The following is a 16,702-nucleotide window of genomic DNA, read 5'->3' as shown; positions in this document are numbered from 1 at the left end:
GAGTTGTGTACTATACACTGAAGACACACAGCCAGCACCACAGGCCTTTGTCAAATGCATGGTTGGCAATGGGTTTTCTCCATTGTCTTCATTCCCTTTCTTCCTCCCTCCCTCCTAACACATCATTTCTCTGTGTGGCTGTCCTGGAACCTGCTATGTAGACAAGGCTAGCCTCAAACTCAGCCTTCTGCCTCTGCCTCCTGAGTGCAGGCATTAAAGGTGTGCACTGCCATGCCTGGCTTGCTTTCCATTTTATTTAAATTTTGTTTATTCATTGAGAATTTCATAGAATGTGTTTTGATCACATTTATCCCCTCTCCCAACTCCTTGTACATCTACCTAGTCGCCTATCCAACTTTAGGTTCTCCGTCTCACTCAAACCCTTGCTTGTGCTATGCTGGCGAATTGTGGGTATGGGATCTACCCTTGAGTGTAGAAAAAGTACAAGAGATTACAATGTTCAAGAAACCTGATTGTCTTCCTCTCACAGACCAATAGTTCATCAGCTTAAGGCTGAGTGCTAACCTCTTCTTCTACACTGGGTTTTCTCTGGCTTAACTTTCACAAGCCTGGCCCTTAACACACTTTTAAAAAAAACGTTTGAAAAAATCCATTCCCCTCCTATTGAGTGTCATTGAAAAGAAACTGTTAAAAGATTTCTAACAAGTTGTTTTTTTATAGTTTTCCCTCCACTGAGTTCACTTTTCAATATGGTCCGAGATGCGGTGGATTTACAGTTGTTCTAGCCACTTGGGCAATGCTCTACGGAAGAGTCCAGGCAGCCTCCTTTGCCTTTTAAACATTAACTGTCTAGATATATAGGTCTACATCTGAACTCTAAATTCCATTTCAACCACAGTCCGGGTGTGTAGTAGTTAACCCTTGTAACTCCCTGCCTATGACAGCGGGAAAGTTAAACTACCCCTCAGTAAAGCTCACAGTTCCCATTTTGGATCTGATGCTCCTCCTGGGCTTCTGACATTCTACACCTGTCAGTGTTGGCAGCAGCAGCAGCAGCCAGGCCAGCCCAGCATGTCACACTGGTGCTCTACGCTCATGCGACGTGGGTGACTTTGCAGTTCACGGTCAGGTCGATGGAATGCACTTCCACAGGCACTGCCGTCTTGGTCTGGGCTTATTGGAATGTAACCCTAGAGTGAGCTGAGCAGGCCTCATCTGATGGCAATATATTAGACTGAGGACTGTTGGGCTGCGTTTTAACACTGAGATGCTCTGGCTATCCACAGTCCATTTCTGAAAGAAAAAAATAGGCGGATGGAATTTCCACAGGGACTCCACTCTCTGGCTACCGGGGAGTGCAGCCACCTTGAATCTCTAGTTCCGCCCACATGACATGTATTCATTCTCATGAATCAAGCCATCTTTAATTAGGTTATATTTATGCAAATCGGTACAGTCCAACATAGGGCGTGGCACTCAGTAGGCCTAAGTGTTGTTCTGACGGTGGCCTTTGTAACTCGCTGTTACATGCCTCTCAGCTTACACCGCACCACATCCCACCGTACATGTTTCCCTCTGGTGTTCTTCCTTTTTATTGGTATATTTTCCAAAATGCGTTTGTGAGAAGTAGAAAAATAGTACAAAGACTGTTGATCCAGAAATAGTTTAATATATATTAAGAAAACCAGATAAGAAGAAAAAATATTTTCTCTCTTAGCAAACAAAGTGCTAAGTGCATCAGTCTTCTTTTCACAGTAGAAATAAATTATGTACAATGTAAGTTCCTGCCTTGTATTATGCTGTTTTGATAAATATGCCATATACATTCATTGAACCGACTGACCTGACAGATTGATACCTCATGGATTACGTGGTTGCTTTTGTTCTGCACAACCCCGCTAGCCTGAGCACAGAACAGAGTTTGGGGTTGGACAGACTGAGTGTACATTGTATGGCGAATACCCATCCTGGAAGAGGAGGCTTCCCGTGTGCAGGCTGAAGCTGTCTGCACAGGAAGCCTGAGGGCTCTTTCCCTCTTTCTTCCAACCTTTCAGCTGAGTGTATTAAACACATACAAACGTGCAGCAGACATGAAAGTAGACAGAAAGGAACAACTGCTTGAATTCTGCTTTCCCCATCAACCCCCTCAACACCTATTTGGGGGACAGAGACATGGGCTAGGTTCAAGAAGCTATTCATTACAGTGAAAGCAGAGGAATCTCCCATCTGGGGACACTCATTACCAACAGCAGCCGTGCTTTAGATATTACACAGGACTAACTTAGAAGTCATTGTACTTAATCCTGAAATCTTCCATCTGACTTTTTGCCTCTATTAATCCCAAATCCAGGGGCCATTTAAGCTGCTGTGTAGAGGCAGCTAATGGACAAGAGAGCATTGCTACCTACAGAGGAGACAGAGCAGTACAGATTCAAGTCAATATTGATTTACCTCTATGTTAGCTGAGAATGGGAGAAATTGACCTACAACCCCATACAAGGAAAACTATTAACTCTCAATCTTCAAAGTAAAGACTCATAGATTAAAAGCCCAAACCACCCTTGGTGCTGTTGCCAGGCAGCCATACTCTGCAAACGCCATCAACATCAAGAGAGCAGCGTCTTCACCTGCTCGGGTGACCTGTGAAGGATGCTCTCCGGGTCTTTGTACGCGTTGGCTGGATTCATCACGGCTGCATGCACCTCCCCGTAGGCTCTGCAGACAAGCTCCGTAGACTGCTTTATAATCTGCTCCCTAGGGATGAGCAAGCAGAACCAGAACGTGACACGAGCCCAGTGACCATAAGACACAGGTCTGAATGGTGTCCTGCTTCAGTGCCATGCTGGCCAGTTCCTAATGGGCAGCACTTATTGCTTATTAAGTCTCTGTCCCTCCTAAGCCAGGGGCTGTATTTACCCACTGCTTGGCCATCAGGACCAGAACAGTGCCTCACGTATAGAAGGGCCTGGACTTATGGTGGGCTCCCATCTGATGAAATGAGCTAAAAGAGCACGAGAGAAGAAAAATCATTTCATCTCCATCTCTCCCACCAGCTTCCCTTGTGGGGCCTTGTAAGTGTAACCAAAGCCCAGGTTGTTCCCCAACACATCTCACAGCTAGAGTACGTTATAAATGACCCAACTGTAAATCACAGAGCAGAGAGAATAACCACACCGCTAATTTACCATGAGAAAAGTGCGTGAACTGAGGATCCATCACCTTCACACTTTTACCAACTTTTTAAGTCCTTCAAAATGCTGACCACTAAGAAATCATTTACCCGTTACAAATGTCCAAATTTCAAAACTCTGAGTACTAAGTACTCAGGAAGTGCACAGAGAAATCATTCTTATTAAAACACGTCCGTGTAAATTGGCTGTATTAGAAACACTTATTTAAAGCACTGAGCTACCAAATGAATTGCTTGCTCCTGGAACCAGGGAGCTTGTTATTCAGTACTTAAGATTCTCGTTGCCTAACAACCCCCAGCATCACCACAAACCTACTGTTCCTAAAAATAGCTTCTTTTCACATCCAGGTTCTGAGACACTGAGATTGAGCTTTCCTGGGGTGCAACCAAATGCACAAGGGGTGGGGGAGACTTGAACAGCTAAGGGTTGTGAGGACAAAGCAGTTTGCACTCAGGGTGTATGTATTACAGACAGCAGGGATGTGAACCACACTTTTTCATTCAGCCTGAGCGAGCCCTGCTTCTCCACTGGAGTGCACCGACCTCACATCAGCACAGCTACCCACCGGGCTGGACTTAGGCCTGCCTTGCTGTTTGCTTTCCCTGTTCCATCTGTGCTTTCTTCCCCATTCTTTGGTTGCTTCAGTGGCTGCGGAAAGGCTTACTGTCCGCCCTCAAACAGTGTTGCACACCCCACAGAGAATTCCATAGCCTATGTCACCACAGCAGCACACTTCTATTTCTCTTTATAGGGTCCCTTAAATGGTCCCCCAACTCACTTCCATGTTCAGCCTCTCTTCAGGCTGAAAAAGTCTCCATAATTCTGAGGTTATTTTCCTCATCTTTTTCCTTCATTCTGAGGAATTTTCTTTATTATCTCCTACAGTGAAGTGTCCTGATGTTTACGCAGATGTAAAATATATTATTAGTTTTGCTATTTGCTTTCAACAGTTCTTCTGGTATGAGTTTTGCTTTTCTGGGGCTAGGAGTTGAACCTAGGGTTTGCCCAGACCCCAGGTAAGTTCTCAACCATTGGGGCCTGAGGACCATGCAGTTCATGCTGATGTTCAGTCAGCTAAAGACAACACTGTCTTCTAGTTCATTGTTTCCAAGCTAGAGTCACCTCCTATAAGCTCCGACTCCTCCCTCTGGCTGCTCTAAGGCACTGCTCTTATGGTAATAAGGAACTATACAGTGATGACAAAGCTTTCAACAATCTGAGGACATTGGAATGCCCTTGTGCAACTTCTCTGTTCAGGATTTCTTGGCTTACTGGGCAGGCAGACCCACATTTTGTATCACATGTAGAGAAAGTTCTTCCTGCATGAGTTCTTTTTGCTCATGGGCTTCCCTGCCTGGTCTTTCCTTCTGAAGGGATGAATGTTTCATTTTAGATACTGTACTTTTCAAGTGTGAGTGAAGCTGTATCTGTAAAATTTCCTTCCTTATTCTCTCAATATACTGATGCTTTCCTCTAATCCATGTACAACTCTAATTCTACACACATCATCTGTGGGTCTGTTTCTAGTAACGGACCCATTTTTCTCTTTTGGGTTTACATTTTCTGTTCCTAAGCAGATCTGAGGCGTTCCTACAAATCTGGGCACACGTCTTCATGTACAGCACTACCAGTCAGCATTCAAGGCAGTGAGCTCTGCTAGGAAGGCGGCGAGCCGAGACCAGGAGGGCATGGCATAGTGAGAGGCTCTGGCCCGACACCGCTCGTCAACCCCTCTTTAACATCCTTCCCAAGGGCTCCTGAGCAGGTAAGTGTCCAGGACTTACTCTTTCTCTCATGCTTCTTTCCTCTACTAATTAAAAACTTGTCTAGCTTTGTTTATACAGATAATGAATACAGTTGCTAGTTCCAAGAAAAACACATCCCAGTTCCTTCAAATCAAAATAAATAAACAAAAAAACAACCCCTGTAAAATAAAACCCAATTATTTTACTAGGTCTATGCTTTTACTTTTAATAAATATAATAAATATAAGAAAAAAATTGAGCTTAAAACAAAAATAGCTCTTAAATCATATATACACTCCCACATGTTCATTTGGAAACATCCATGCTTAAGTTCCTTACAGAATGCATTCTGATACTGGCAGAGCCATAGTGAGGTTTCTACCATGCTCAAGGTGAACACTGGATTCTGGCATCAAAGAGGGTAGCACCTTTCTAATTTATCCAAAGGGAAAAAGGAAAAAGCCTTTAAAACCATTTATTTTTTCTATTTCTCCCCCTATGTTCTAGACTTCCTGGTCCCATAAATCTGCTTAATAGTTTCCTTCAAGACCAAATGTCCAATCAAAATCTCCATTGAAAGATAAACCTTGGGACAAACAAGTTTGAGTGGGGCACTGTGTTTGCAGAGGACTGAGCAAGCAGGGCAGGTGGGTGTGAGGATGCTTCACACGACAAAGCCCTCCCACAGAGCATGCAGTTAGTTACTCTTGCCTAAAATGTATGAAAACTCTTGAAAAGGTGCAAAATAACTAGATCAGTTACTGTGTAATATCAAATATAAACTATAATAGATATAAAAATGGATTAACTTTTTAAGAAAATGAAATGCTACCAGCCAAAACCAGAAACACATCTAATAAGAATAGCTCTACATTTTCAAAGTGACGCTGATTTAAAAGTGAGTGGAAAGGGCTGGGAGGGCTGTCAGCTGGTAGCCAGCCCTGCTTGCTGCCAAGCCGGCCAGCTTGACTTTGATCCCTGAGTCATAAGTGCATTGTGGCCTGCACATGCCACACACACATACATACCCTGTACACACATCAAATATAATAAAAAAAATTTTAAAAATGAAGTGAAAATATTTAAACAAAAATCATGTCATAATTTTATGATAGTAATGCTATTTTCAAAGTTTCTTTTCCTTGCTTAGAAACAGAAGTTGAGGGTCAATATACTTGTTTCTTTTATGAACTCTTAGGTACTTAAACTCAGTTACATATGATATTTACAGGATAATAAAATATGAACTTTATCAAATACATTAAATTTCTTAACATTCACCTAATTTGAGACTTTCTTGCATCTGTGCAAGAGACCTACGTTCATCCCATTCTGCCACTTTTGATACATATAAGTAAGCTTTTACTCACTGCAAACCAAGTCACCTCGTCTCCTCACTCAGTGGCCCTGGCCTCCTCGTCTCCTCACTCAGTGGCCCTGGTCTCCTCGTCTCCTCACTCAGTGGCCCTGGCCTCCTTGCCTCCTCACTCAGTGGCCCCACCCCCCCCCCCCAAGTTCCAGCCTCAGGAAACAGAACACCAGTGTGCTCACTCTGACACCGCATCCTTTCAGGAGTTTGCAGTGTTTATTCAAATTCAGCAGCTATTTTCTACATTCTTAATAAAACTGTTGCTCTAAGTTTAAGTGACATTTCAGGCTGTCATTTCCACAAAGACAGAAGGGTGTGGCTTAACCCTTAATCACTAGTCTGGTATATTGAAAGTACTTATTTCTTACCTACTAGAGTAGAAAGAAAAATGCAAATTTAGTATTGCCTAATCTCTTACTTGTAGAAAATTGTATTAGTTTTTCTTAAAACCAAGGATGTCAAGTTAGAGAATCCCTTGCTAGTTGTAACTGTACTATTATAGTCTCTTGGGTATAAATGGATCTAAATGTAGTTTCTTTGTCTTGAACACATTGTCCAAAAACAGGCTGGCTCGACATACAATTTTTCACTTTGTCTTGGTGAGAAAACAGCACATGCTCAGTGGAAACCATAAGGCAAATGCTGAACTTTGAACTTTACCAAGGTTGATGGCAGGCTTCTCTGTACTCTCTCACATGGGCAGTGACAAGCTGTGCTCTGCTGCTGTGCTAGTGTGGACCATGTGTGCTATGTTCCGAACTATGATGTTCAGGTCCAGTAACTGAATTTTAACTTCAGGTAGTGTACCAGGACGAATCCCCACTCTAAATTAAGGAGACACGTACAATAGTTAACAGTTTTATATCTAGAGAAAACCAGATGCGAAGTAGCCCATAAGACAGTCATCCACACTGCCTCACCTGCTCACAGTAGAAAGGAATTTGGTCTCATGTCCATTGCCTTCAATTGTAGTCAGAGCACTTTAAAAACATTAGCAAAGTAAGACTGTGTACTAATGAGAGATTTTGAAGGGACACAGAGGCAAGGAGTAGTATGGCTAAGGCTAACTCTCTGGGGTCCTAAGGCAGGAAAACTTCTGAAGACTACAGCTCTTCAAAGGCAAATATCTCACTCTTAAAAATAACTTATTTTTAAGAAACATATCTGATATTTAAACCTGTATGCATTTCCCCACATCCCAGCAGCAGACACTTACTTCACGGTGGCACTGAGGAGAGAGTTCAGCTGTGGCATCAGCAGGTGGTCTGGGGCTGAGAGGTAGCGGTCGAACTGAGCCTGAGAGCAGAGTGGGACAGGAAATGTAAGAATGGCTAAGGAGCACCAAACACCCGCTCCTGGGGAGCACTGAAACGTCAGAAAATCCCCATTGCAGCTGTCTAGGGATATCTTTTCAAATGAGCATTTCTTAAAACACTATACCTGTAACACCCTAAAACGCCTATATGAAACTCATATGTAGCAGGGTTTGAAAAGAGAGAGTATAGAGAAGAGAGTGTGAGAGTTAACATACAACTGTCATTTTGTGTGTGCACATTTCTGTGTGTGTGCACCTGCTTGTGGGTGCCAGTGTGTGTGTGTGTGTGTGTGTGTCGTGAGCGTGTGTGTGCGTGAGCGTGTGTGCATGTGTGCGTGTGTGTGTGTGTGTGTGTGTGTGTGCGTGCGTGCGTGCGTGCGTGTGTGTGTGTCAGTATGTGGATGGGTGTGTGTTTGGAAGTATGCATGAATGTATAGATGTATCAATGACTGAATTATGAATGTGAGTATGTATTAATGTGTATGAGTATTTGTACATACATGAGACTATCAATGTATGTTTAAATGCATGTGATTATGAGTGTATGTATGAGTGAGTGTGAATATGTTTATCAGTGTGAATGTGTCTGAGTATGTGTATACCTGTGTGAATGTGTATGAGTGTATGTGTTTGTGAGTTTGTGAATGGGTATAATCTTGTGTGTGACTGGGTGTGTATGTGAGTGTGTGTGTGTATGCATGTTGTGCAGTGCTAGGACTGAACACAGAACTGTGTGCATACCAGGCAAGCATTCTACTACTGCTCCAACTGGAGCTGTTCACTTGAAAACATAAACTGAAGGTTTCGTGAGTCTCCCGCTGGAGGAGCACACTATTCTAAAGACAGAAATCCAAGTTCAGTTATTGTCTCAGGAAAGACAAGTTTAGAGCAGGAATCATGGTAGTACAAAGTCTGAGGTTCACAGCCTGACCACATCTGTCACCGCTCCTGCCTCTCCACCAGATTAGGAACCAAACTGTGAAAATAAAGAATTCCTAAACTGCACTGGTGCCGTGACTGAGGCCCGATGGAAGGTTTCCAGCACACAGTAAATCCTGGGAGAGCTCGTATAAGGAGCGCACATGTAGGAGCTGTTATTGGGCCCCACCATTGAATGTCAAGAGAGAAAACTGCTGTCCTGAGGACATTTTCAGCACACAGTAAAGTCTGGGAAGCCATGGCCTTTACATGTAGGAGCTGTTATTGGGCCCCAATTGAATGTCAAGAGAGAAAAGCTGTCACCTAGGACATTACCACACACAGTAAGCCATGGCCAGCGCTGCCTAAGGAAATCCCACTTCAAATGTTTGTTTCACACTTACCATTGCAGCCTTCAGCGCCACAGAATCTAGGTTGGGCATGCTGGCTAAGGAGCCCTGTAAGAAGGTTATACAAATGGTCCGTTAGAAGATTGGCCAAGTTCAGAAAATCATGTAGTTGCTTCCGAAGAAAGGTGGCTTCTCATAACTGCAGTTAAGAGCAGGGCTGTAACTGAGGAGCAAAGGCGCAACTCATCAGGAACAGAAACACCACCCCTGAGCTGTACTCAGAGCAAGGGAAGGAAAGTGACAAGTGCTTGGAGGTCGTGGAGAGGTGTAGAGGCTGAGGCCAGGAGTGGAGGCCGGGGTCAGGTGTGGAGGCCATGGCCCTCTTAGCAAGCAGAGAACAGGGAGGAAGTGGTTGCCCTGTCAATCTGCTTCAGCAAAACGCAAGGACAAAAGCTACTAATTCTTTGCTTTTTAAGGCAGGATGGCTACTTTGTGTTAGGGTTCTCCACCACCCCAGGACCTATTACTATTGGAGTTCTGCAAGATTACTTCAGTTCAGAACATTTTCCTTTAATGATCTGCTAAGTTAGATGGAGGATATTACTTCTTGTATAGCAATCTATACATTCATTTGGCTGAAAATGAAACAAGACTTTAAAAATTAATCAGTATGAACCTTGTACATACTTTATGATGCCAATTTCTCCGTCTTCACATCTTGTCACACTAATTCCTAAATATTTTCATTACTTCTCACCAAGCGTTATTCTCACTCTCAGGCTCTCTCTTATCCCTGACAGTCACCGTGCTTAGCCTGTCTCACACGACATGAACACAGAACAGCTGATAGTAGCAGGGCCATGATTAAGATCTAGAGTCCATCTCCAGAGCCAGCTCTGAGCTGCCCCCTTGCGGGTCAAGTGGGGCTCACCTGATCAGTCCTATGCTGCTGTATCGTGTTGTAGATGTAACTCAAGCCCACTCTAGTTAAAACGTAAGAGGCTTGCTCGTTGATAAGAGTGTCCAGATGGGCTTCGATCTAGAACAAAGCACAGCAGAAGAAATGTTTAGAGGAGAACTGTCAGCAAGAGCAGTCAGAGCAGAGCACACTGAGGGGACGGCCATGATGGACCTGACAGGCAGCCTCCGAGACAGCAGCTGCTTCCCTCAGCTACGATTAAGGACAGTTCTAGGGCTGGCCACTAGCTAAGAAATATGGGTTGCTTCTCAGCTGTTTCAAGAGCAGAACTCAGAAGTCATAACAACCATGTAAAATAAGTTAGTCAGGGAGAACGAGGGCTAGAAGGCTACATCCTGAGCCTCCTCTCCATTCCCTGGACAGCCTAATCTCTGAAGAACCTTGGTGGGAACTGGTGCTGCGGCTGAGAAAAGGGCCACATGAAGGAAAGCACCTCAATAAAAAGAAGCTGCTCGCCCATTTGCGAGGTTCCCCCTTCCCTTATACACCATGAAGCACCCCCAGTTTTACCAATCTGCCAATTACACAGAGCACCCCCAACTCCCATGTCTGCGTGATGTCAAAGCTGCCTAGTTAAAGCAGCTTCGGCGTCAGCACCAAGAAGCCTCCCACATTCTTCTTTCTCATGTAAATAGCCAAGAAGTACAATTAAGAGTCCTTACTTCTGGATTTACTGAAAACCAAAGAAAAATAAGTCGTTCAAATGTAAACTTTTAATGAAAGTGAAAAAGAAGACAGTTAACGCTGACAGCCAAGTCAGTGAGTTGAACAAGAAAAACGACAGAGAAAATATCAAACAGGACAAAGAGACTCAGACTAAACTGGAGAAGAGACCCGTGGTATAAAATGAAAGGAAGAAAGGATCTCTAGAGCATAAGACAGGCACACACAGAGAGATGACAGACAGACAGAGTGAGTGAGTGAAAAGTTTGAAGCTTTGAACGGAAATGGCTCTCAAATGTACTTGATGGGCGTAATAGGAAAAGAGAAATACCTAAAATATTCTGGAGAAGTATCTGAACCCAAAGAAAAATCCCTCCAGGCTTCTGGGTGGACAGACCTGGCTGCTCCAGGAGGTGCAGACTCCCTGGTCTTAGCAGTGGTGCTGGGGTCAGGGAGGTGACAGCGGGAGACGAGGAGGAGATGGGCGGAGCCCTCAGTCCCACAGTCTAAACTGTAGCCGAAGGACCCAGTCCAGCTCCACCCTGTATGTCTCCAGTGTGTGCGGAGTCCAGCTGACACACCAATGTGGGGGTGAGAACACAGACTCTGACACACTGACAAACTCCATCTAACAGACACAGAACTTTGTACCGTGCAGAACTCTAAAGACAAGCGTGTAACTGCTGGTAAGGCAAATCAGACACAAGTGGCAGAGACTTGGGGCTGACTTAGTGACAAATATGCGAAGCATATTAAGAAATATGGAAATAAAAGGTCCTCAAGATAGGAAATTAATTGTTCTCCCTTACATGGCTCAGTCATCAGCTCTGAAAAGAGGAAAGACTCCTTGGAAGGCAGTCTCCTGCCTCAGACTGTAGTGTAGATCAAGAAGGCCAAGGTGATCCTGAGACAGGAGGAGGAGGTTGTGAGGGCAGTAGGACACAGAGAGAGGAATAGAAGACACAGAGAAGCGTGAGTGGGCTGAGGGGAAGCAGCCAGCGGGAGAGGGGAGGGGAACGGAGCGCAGGGGAGGGCAATGGAGAGGACAGTGAGCACGCACCCATGCAGAGGCCATTGGGAAACCCTTTATTTGTGCGCTGAACTAGAAAGTATTAAAACCTCGAGCCTCTCCAAAACCTTAAGTGGCACACACCAGAGTTTAGAGCTGCCAATGAACATTCCAGAAGAAAAGAATATACAAACAGGTAGGTGGGAGATGCTAGCTCACAACCAAACTCAACATGAAGGTGTTATTACTATTGATCAATCTCAAGTATTCTTAAAAGAATAAGAAATTAGACAATTTACATATATCGAAAGCTACTTCTCAGAAAAACACAGAGCAACAAATCAAACTTGCTGTATCCACTACCAAAGTGTTCACGCTTTGGGAAACAGGACATTTGGGGTCTTTGCTTCAGGCTTGCTCCCTAGAACGCTGCACCTACCAGTTAGTGCATCAGAACCAGAGCCTGGGTGTTAGGTGACTTAGAAGCAGCTGACTCAGCCGTCATTCAGTCTTGGACACCAGCTGGCTTATGGGGACAGTGACTGTTAAACAAACAGTAGTGTTTTCCCTAACACTGCTTCTGTCCTCCGTAACACATGCTGCATGGCCAGCACACCATACAACACGGCATCTGCAGAGCACTGAAGAGTCAGGTGAGTCAGAGAGCTTCCCGATGCCATCTGATCAGGTTCCTCAACCTTCTCACGTTCTGGCATCTCTAAAGCAGAAAACTCAAATTGTGTGTATGTGTGTGCACATGCATGCGTGTATGCATGAATGTGTGTGTGTTTACATCCTTTGGATAGACTACCTTAAGGAATTCATGGAGTTAGGCCACTGACATTTGTCCAAAGCTAGCATGTTGCATAAGCGAAATCAGAGGATCCACTCTAGCAGAGCTCACCTGAAACTGAAGCATTTCCAGGCGCCTGTCTGTGAATTCAAACAGAGCCAGCGTCGTCTTCATCATGTACAGTGAATTGACCATGAACGTGGCCATGTCAGCGGTGCCTAAATTGCTGGCTGACACTGTGCACATCTGGAGGAGAGGATCCAGGACACATGACAAAACCTGTAAATGAGGAGGAGCAATGAATTTTTATTTCTTAATCAGGAGATGATCCTGGATATATAGTCTTTCAGAATTAAATACAAAACTAACTGGAAGACTGTCAGCTAAGTTATAAAAAAGTACATGAGGAAAAGATTCAATAACAAAACCAGATAGCTTAAAAATGGGCATCGCTGAATTACCTTTACAATCAAGAACTGATTTAACAGTGAAGAAAATCGACAAGGAAGTGATTGTCAAAGCACATGTTCACTCACACCTGCGTTTGCAGAGGAGGGCAAGCGACCAATGAATTACAAACTACCTGCACAAAGTCAGCCTGCCGAGCATCCAAGGGGACCACTGAAGAGTCGTGTGAGGCCAGAACGTCCCGCAGCAAAGTGAGGGTCTGACTCAGGGCAGAACTGGGTCCGAGGTCAGGTGGTGGGAGCTCGATCTGGACAAAAAGAGCAGTTTACCCACTGCTGCTGTTTTGTTCACAAAGTGTTAAGCATGATAAACACACAAATGTAACATAACACAAAGTGTAAAGCATGATAAACACACAAATGTAACACAACGCCGTGTCTAACAAATTACAGACTCACAACTTATCAAGTTGATTTTGAAGGATGCCACTCAGGGTTCAAGGTTTTGTCAGCTCATCCAGAGTCACTATTACAACTTTCTATGTTAAAGCTCAAGGCCTAATGAGAAAAACTGGTATTCCCTTAAACTGTAGAAGTGTACTTGTTACATATTGAGAAATACCCAGTGTACTTTGGTTTTAGCCCAAGTTCTGAGAATAAATAAGTCCACACAGCCCCCCAGGGCGGTGCTGCAGAGAGTGATCACTACTCTCAGGGCTCAGTGTCTAGGCTGGGGCTCTCAGCTCCTCTTCACTGAGAGGCTCTGAGGAACTCACTTGGAAAAGGAGTTCGCAGGAAGTAAGAACCGCGAACAGTTTGAAGTTGGTTTAAATCCTGGATATACCACGTATGGCCTATCAGTGTGACCTTGGGAAGCCTCTGGAGGCCTGGATGGAGTTCCTGCATCCCCTGCTGAGTTAGCTACTTAGGAAGTGGAAGCTAGGCCTAACACAACACTGCTGACTGAAAGCACCACCAGAGGGCGCCTGCGAGCCTACTTTTAATTTTGTTTCTTTTTAATAGAAAAGGATCTTATGCAAGTATGAGATTCTGCCATGAAGCTTTAAAAGAATATCAGAATACTTTTAACTTTAACTGATAAGATGGTAAACAAAACGAAATGTGGCAATGAGAAGTCTTTATTAAGAAACTATAGCCTTGTGCCAGGAAGACAGGAAGAGAAAACATTTAAATGTGAGGATTTATTTAAGATCTTCTCATGCAGGATTGAAGAGTGCTTATGAAAACCTTCTTTCTTTTAAGAAAGTAATATTAACAAGACATGCTATAAGTCACATGAGCAAACAAGAAAATACGGTCCATGACAGGAGGAAAAAAGCCAACAGACGCTCTCACTGGTGGGGGCTAGGCAGTGGGATGACTGTAATCCGCTCAATGCTAAGGAAAGCATGTCTGAGGAACCACAGGAGAGAGTGACAACGGCTGCCACACACAGGCACGGCTGACAAAAACGCTGAGGGGACACAGCACCTGAGATGAAAACTTCTCTACAGGGTTCAGTGACAAGTGTGGTGGACACAAAAAATGGCTACTGAATGTGGAGAGGGACCGACTAAGACCACATGCTCTGTGGAGCAGAGAGAAATGGAGTGAAATGGAGAGGAATGGAGTCCATCAGAGACTGTGAGTCAGAAGAAACAAGGAACGAGGAGCAGGAAGTATTTGAAGAAATAGATGACCTCCCAAATCTGATGAACACTGATCTGATTGGCCAAGCAAGTGACTGAATCCCAGCATAAGTCTACATTGGTCTCCATGGAGACAGAGTGTAACAACAGATAGAGAGGCTGGGGGACGGCTCTGTGAAGAGCATGGTCTGCTCTGTTTACAGTACTTGGATTCAATTCCTAGCACACACACGGTGGCTCATAACCATCTATAACTCATTAAGATTAGCAATCAATGCTGTTACAGTGTTGCTAGCAAAACCAGAATGCATTAGATTACACAGACTTAATGGCTGGCAGGAGTAAAATAGTAGCCAGAAAGACAACCTTTTAAAATGCAGGAGAAATTGAAACTATCAGGAGGACAAATATATTTTCCCAGTAGTTTTTGTTTATATTTTCTTTTCCTCTTTGTGAATGGAAAGACTACTACATGAAGCTATAATTACAAAATATGTTCGTGGGCAGTATAGGAGGAAGATAGCAAAATTCTAAAGTAATGGAGAGAAAAGGGAATGATGACTTAAGATATACAGAAAACAAAGAGCAATCTAACAAATCAAGTATCCAGAAGCCATTCAAATGTAAATGGGTTAAACATACTCATCAACAGGCAAGGACTAATGGATGAATTTTTTGTTTAAAAAACTGTGTGCTATCTTCTAACAAGCCAAAAGTAAAAGGACATAAGAGAGATATACTTTGCGAATATTCAAGTGAAAACTAGCACAGTCACATCGACATTGAACAAAACACATAAGGCAGAAGTATCACTAGGAATAAAGGCTTTGACAAGAGTAAAAAGATCAATATGTGATAGAAGCTACAATAGTTACTTCCCTCCGAGGAAGCATCTAACAGCAGAACCCAAATATGAAGCTGACAAAGAATAATTATTCCTGCTCCAGAGCTCTGCTCAACTTAAAACTCTACACCACACGGATCTCTAGGGTTCTGTTGCTTGCTTACATTACATGGTGGTTTTCTACGCACTTTCATAGCGTTATGAATATAATACAGAAGACAAAGCCGCACCACCACAACATGAAACCAGGAAACTGGAAACATCTTGTAAGAGCTCCAGGCTTCACTGTGTCACATCAGCTCCAACACAGGCATAGTTCTAAGCTTGCCTTAGCCACAGATACTTGAGAAATTGTATTAAAAATATGTTTACAATTAAATTTTTTAGAAAACAAAGTAATGAAACTCATCTTGAGATTTTCTCATATTAGGGTGAAGGTACACTAATCCTGGAAGATAAACTATGACCTGAGGTATACTAAACTCCCCAACGTGGACTTGAAAAGAAATAACATCACTAAAGTCCAAACATGAAAGTCCCCATTCACATGGGCACAGCCCAGGGAGGCCAGGCGAACCCACCTTGTCCATCAGTTTATTTGCATGGAGACTCAAGCTACTGAAGAATATTTTTTTGCTTAGCAAGTGCATTTCTTCAATTGTTGTCAGTAGAGTAGCTGCACTATTTCCAACAATGCCACTAAAAGCAAAGAATATCCATTTCAGGTTAAAAAGTCAACAAGTTTATCTCGTGGAGCAGTCTTTAAAGGGATGCAGGCTGGAGAGATACACAGTACATAAGACTGCTTCCTTTCAGGCTTGACGGCCTGAGTGTGAGCCCTAGCACCCACATAAAAGCCATATCATGGCTGCAGGGCCTGTGACCCCAGCACTGGGGGCCCCAGGAGCCCTCTGACCAGTCTAAAAGGCAGGCTTCAGGTTCTCGAGGGAATGAGGCAGACAGCGATGGAGGAAGTCATCTGACATTCTCCCCCACCTCCTCACGCAGGACGGGCACATGTCACACCCAGGCACACATGCATATACACCACAGAGACATGGAGAGAGGGGAAGGGAGGGGAGGGGAGACACTGATCAACTGACCTGGGCTACAATAGTGACTTTTCAACAAAAATAGCCTTAAGTAGGCATGTGTGTGTGTGTGTGTGTGTGTGTGTGTGTGTGTGTGTGTGTGTGTGTGTGTGTGTGTGTGTGTGTTCTATAAACTAAAAACAATCACTCTAGTTTCACATAAATACATCAGTTTTCTTTTCATCTGAGTAAGGGGGTTAGAAAGGGAAAGAAGCAAACTAAAGCCTGAGCACCCACAGTATGGAGTCTGGAATAGGGAACTGTGTACATCACGTTAGGAAGGCTTCGGCTCTCAGAGACTCAGGATCTGGATATGCAGATGAGTGAAGACGGGTTGGCAAAGGCTTTTTATAACTATTTCACATTCTGGGTAAGGTTTATTCAACCTGTACTGTGCTCCCAATATGTCACAACATCC

General features: G+C 43.8%; 1 protein-coding gene across 1 annotated transcript in view; it reads right to left on the bottom strand.

Moving 5' to 3' along the window:
- Window positions 1–1,608: 1,608 nt before the first annotated feature.
- The window catches only part of Cog6 (component of oligomeric golgi complex 6), a 36,030-nt gene continuing 20,936 nt past the window's right edge, over window positions 1,609–16,702 (bottom strand). Inside the window, exons 13-19 of the mRNA XM_032898428.1 lie at window positions 15,775–15,892; window positions 12,877–13,008; window positions 12,405–12,572; window positions 9,781–9,888; window positions 8,904–8,957; window positions 7,483–7,562; window positions 1,609–2,715 (exon numbers count right to left, since the gene is read on the bottom strand). Coding sequence (XP_032754319.1) covers window positions 2,568–2,715; window positions 7,483–7,562; window positions 8,904–8,957; window positions 9,781–9,888; window positions 12,405–12,572; window positions 12,877–13,008; window positions 15,775–15,892 — 808 coding nt within the window. The 3' untranslated portion in view covers window positions 1,609–2,567. The remainder of the gene's footprint in view (window positions 2,716–7,482; window positions 7,563–8,903; window positions 8,958–9,780; window positions 9,889–12,404; window positions 12,573–12,876; window positions 13,009–15,774; window positions 15,893–16,702) is intronic.

The sequence above is a fragment of the Rattus rattus genome, chromosome 3 (assembly GCF_011064425.1).
Source record: "Rattus rattus isolate New Zealand chromosome 3, Rrattus_CSIRO_v1, whole genome shotgun sequence".
Classification (NCBI taxonomy): Eukaryota; Metazoa; Chordata; class Mammalia; order Rodentia; family Muridae; genus Rattus; species Rattus rattus.
Note: the sequence above shows the minus strand (reverse complement) of the source record. Positions and strands in the feature narration are given on the sequence as shown.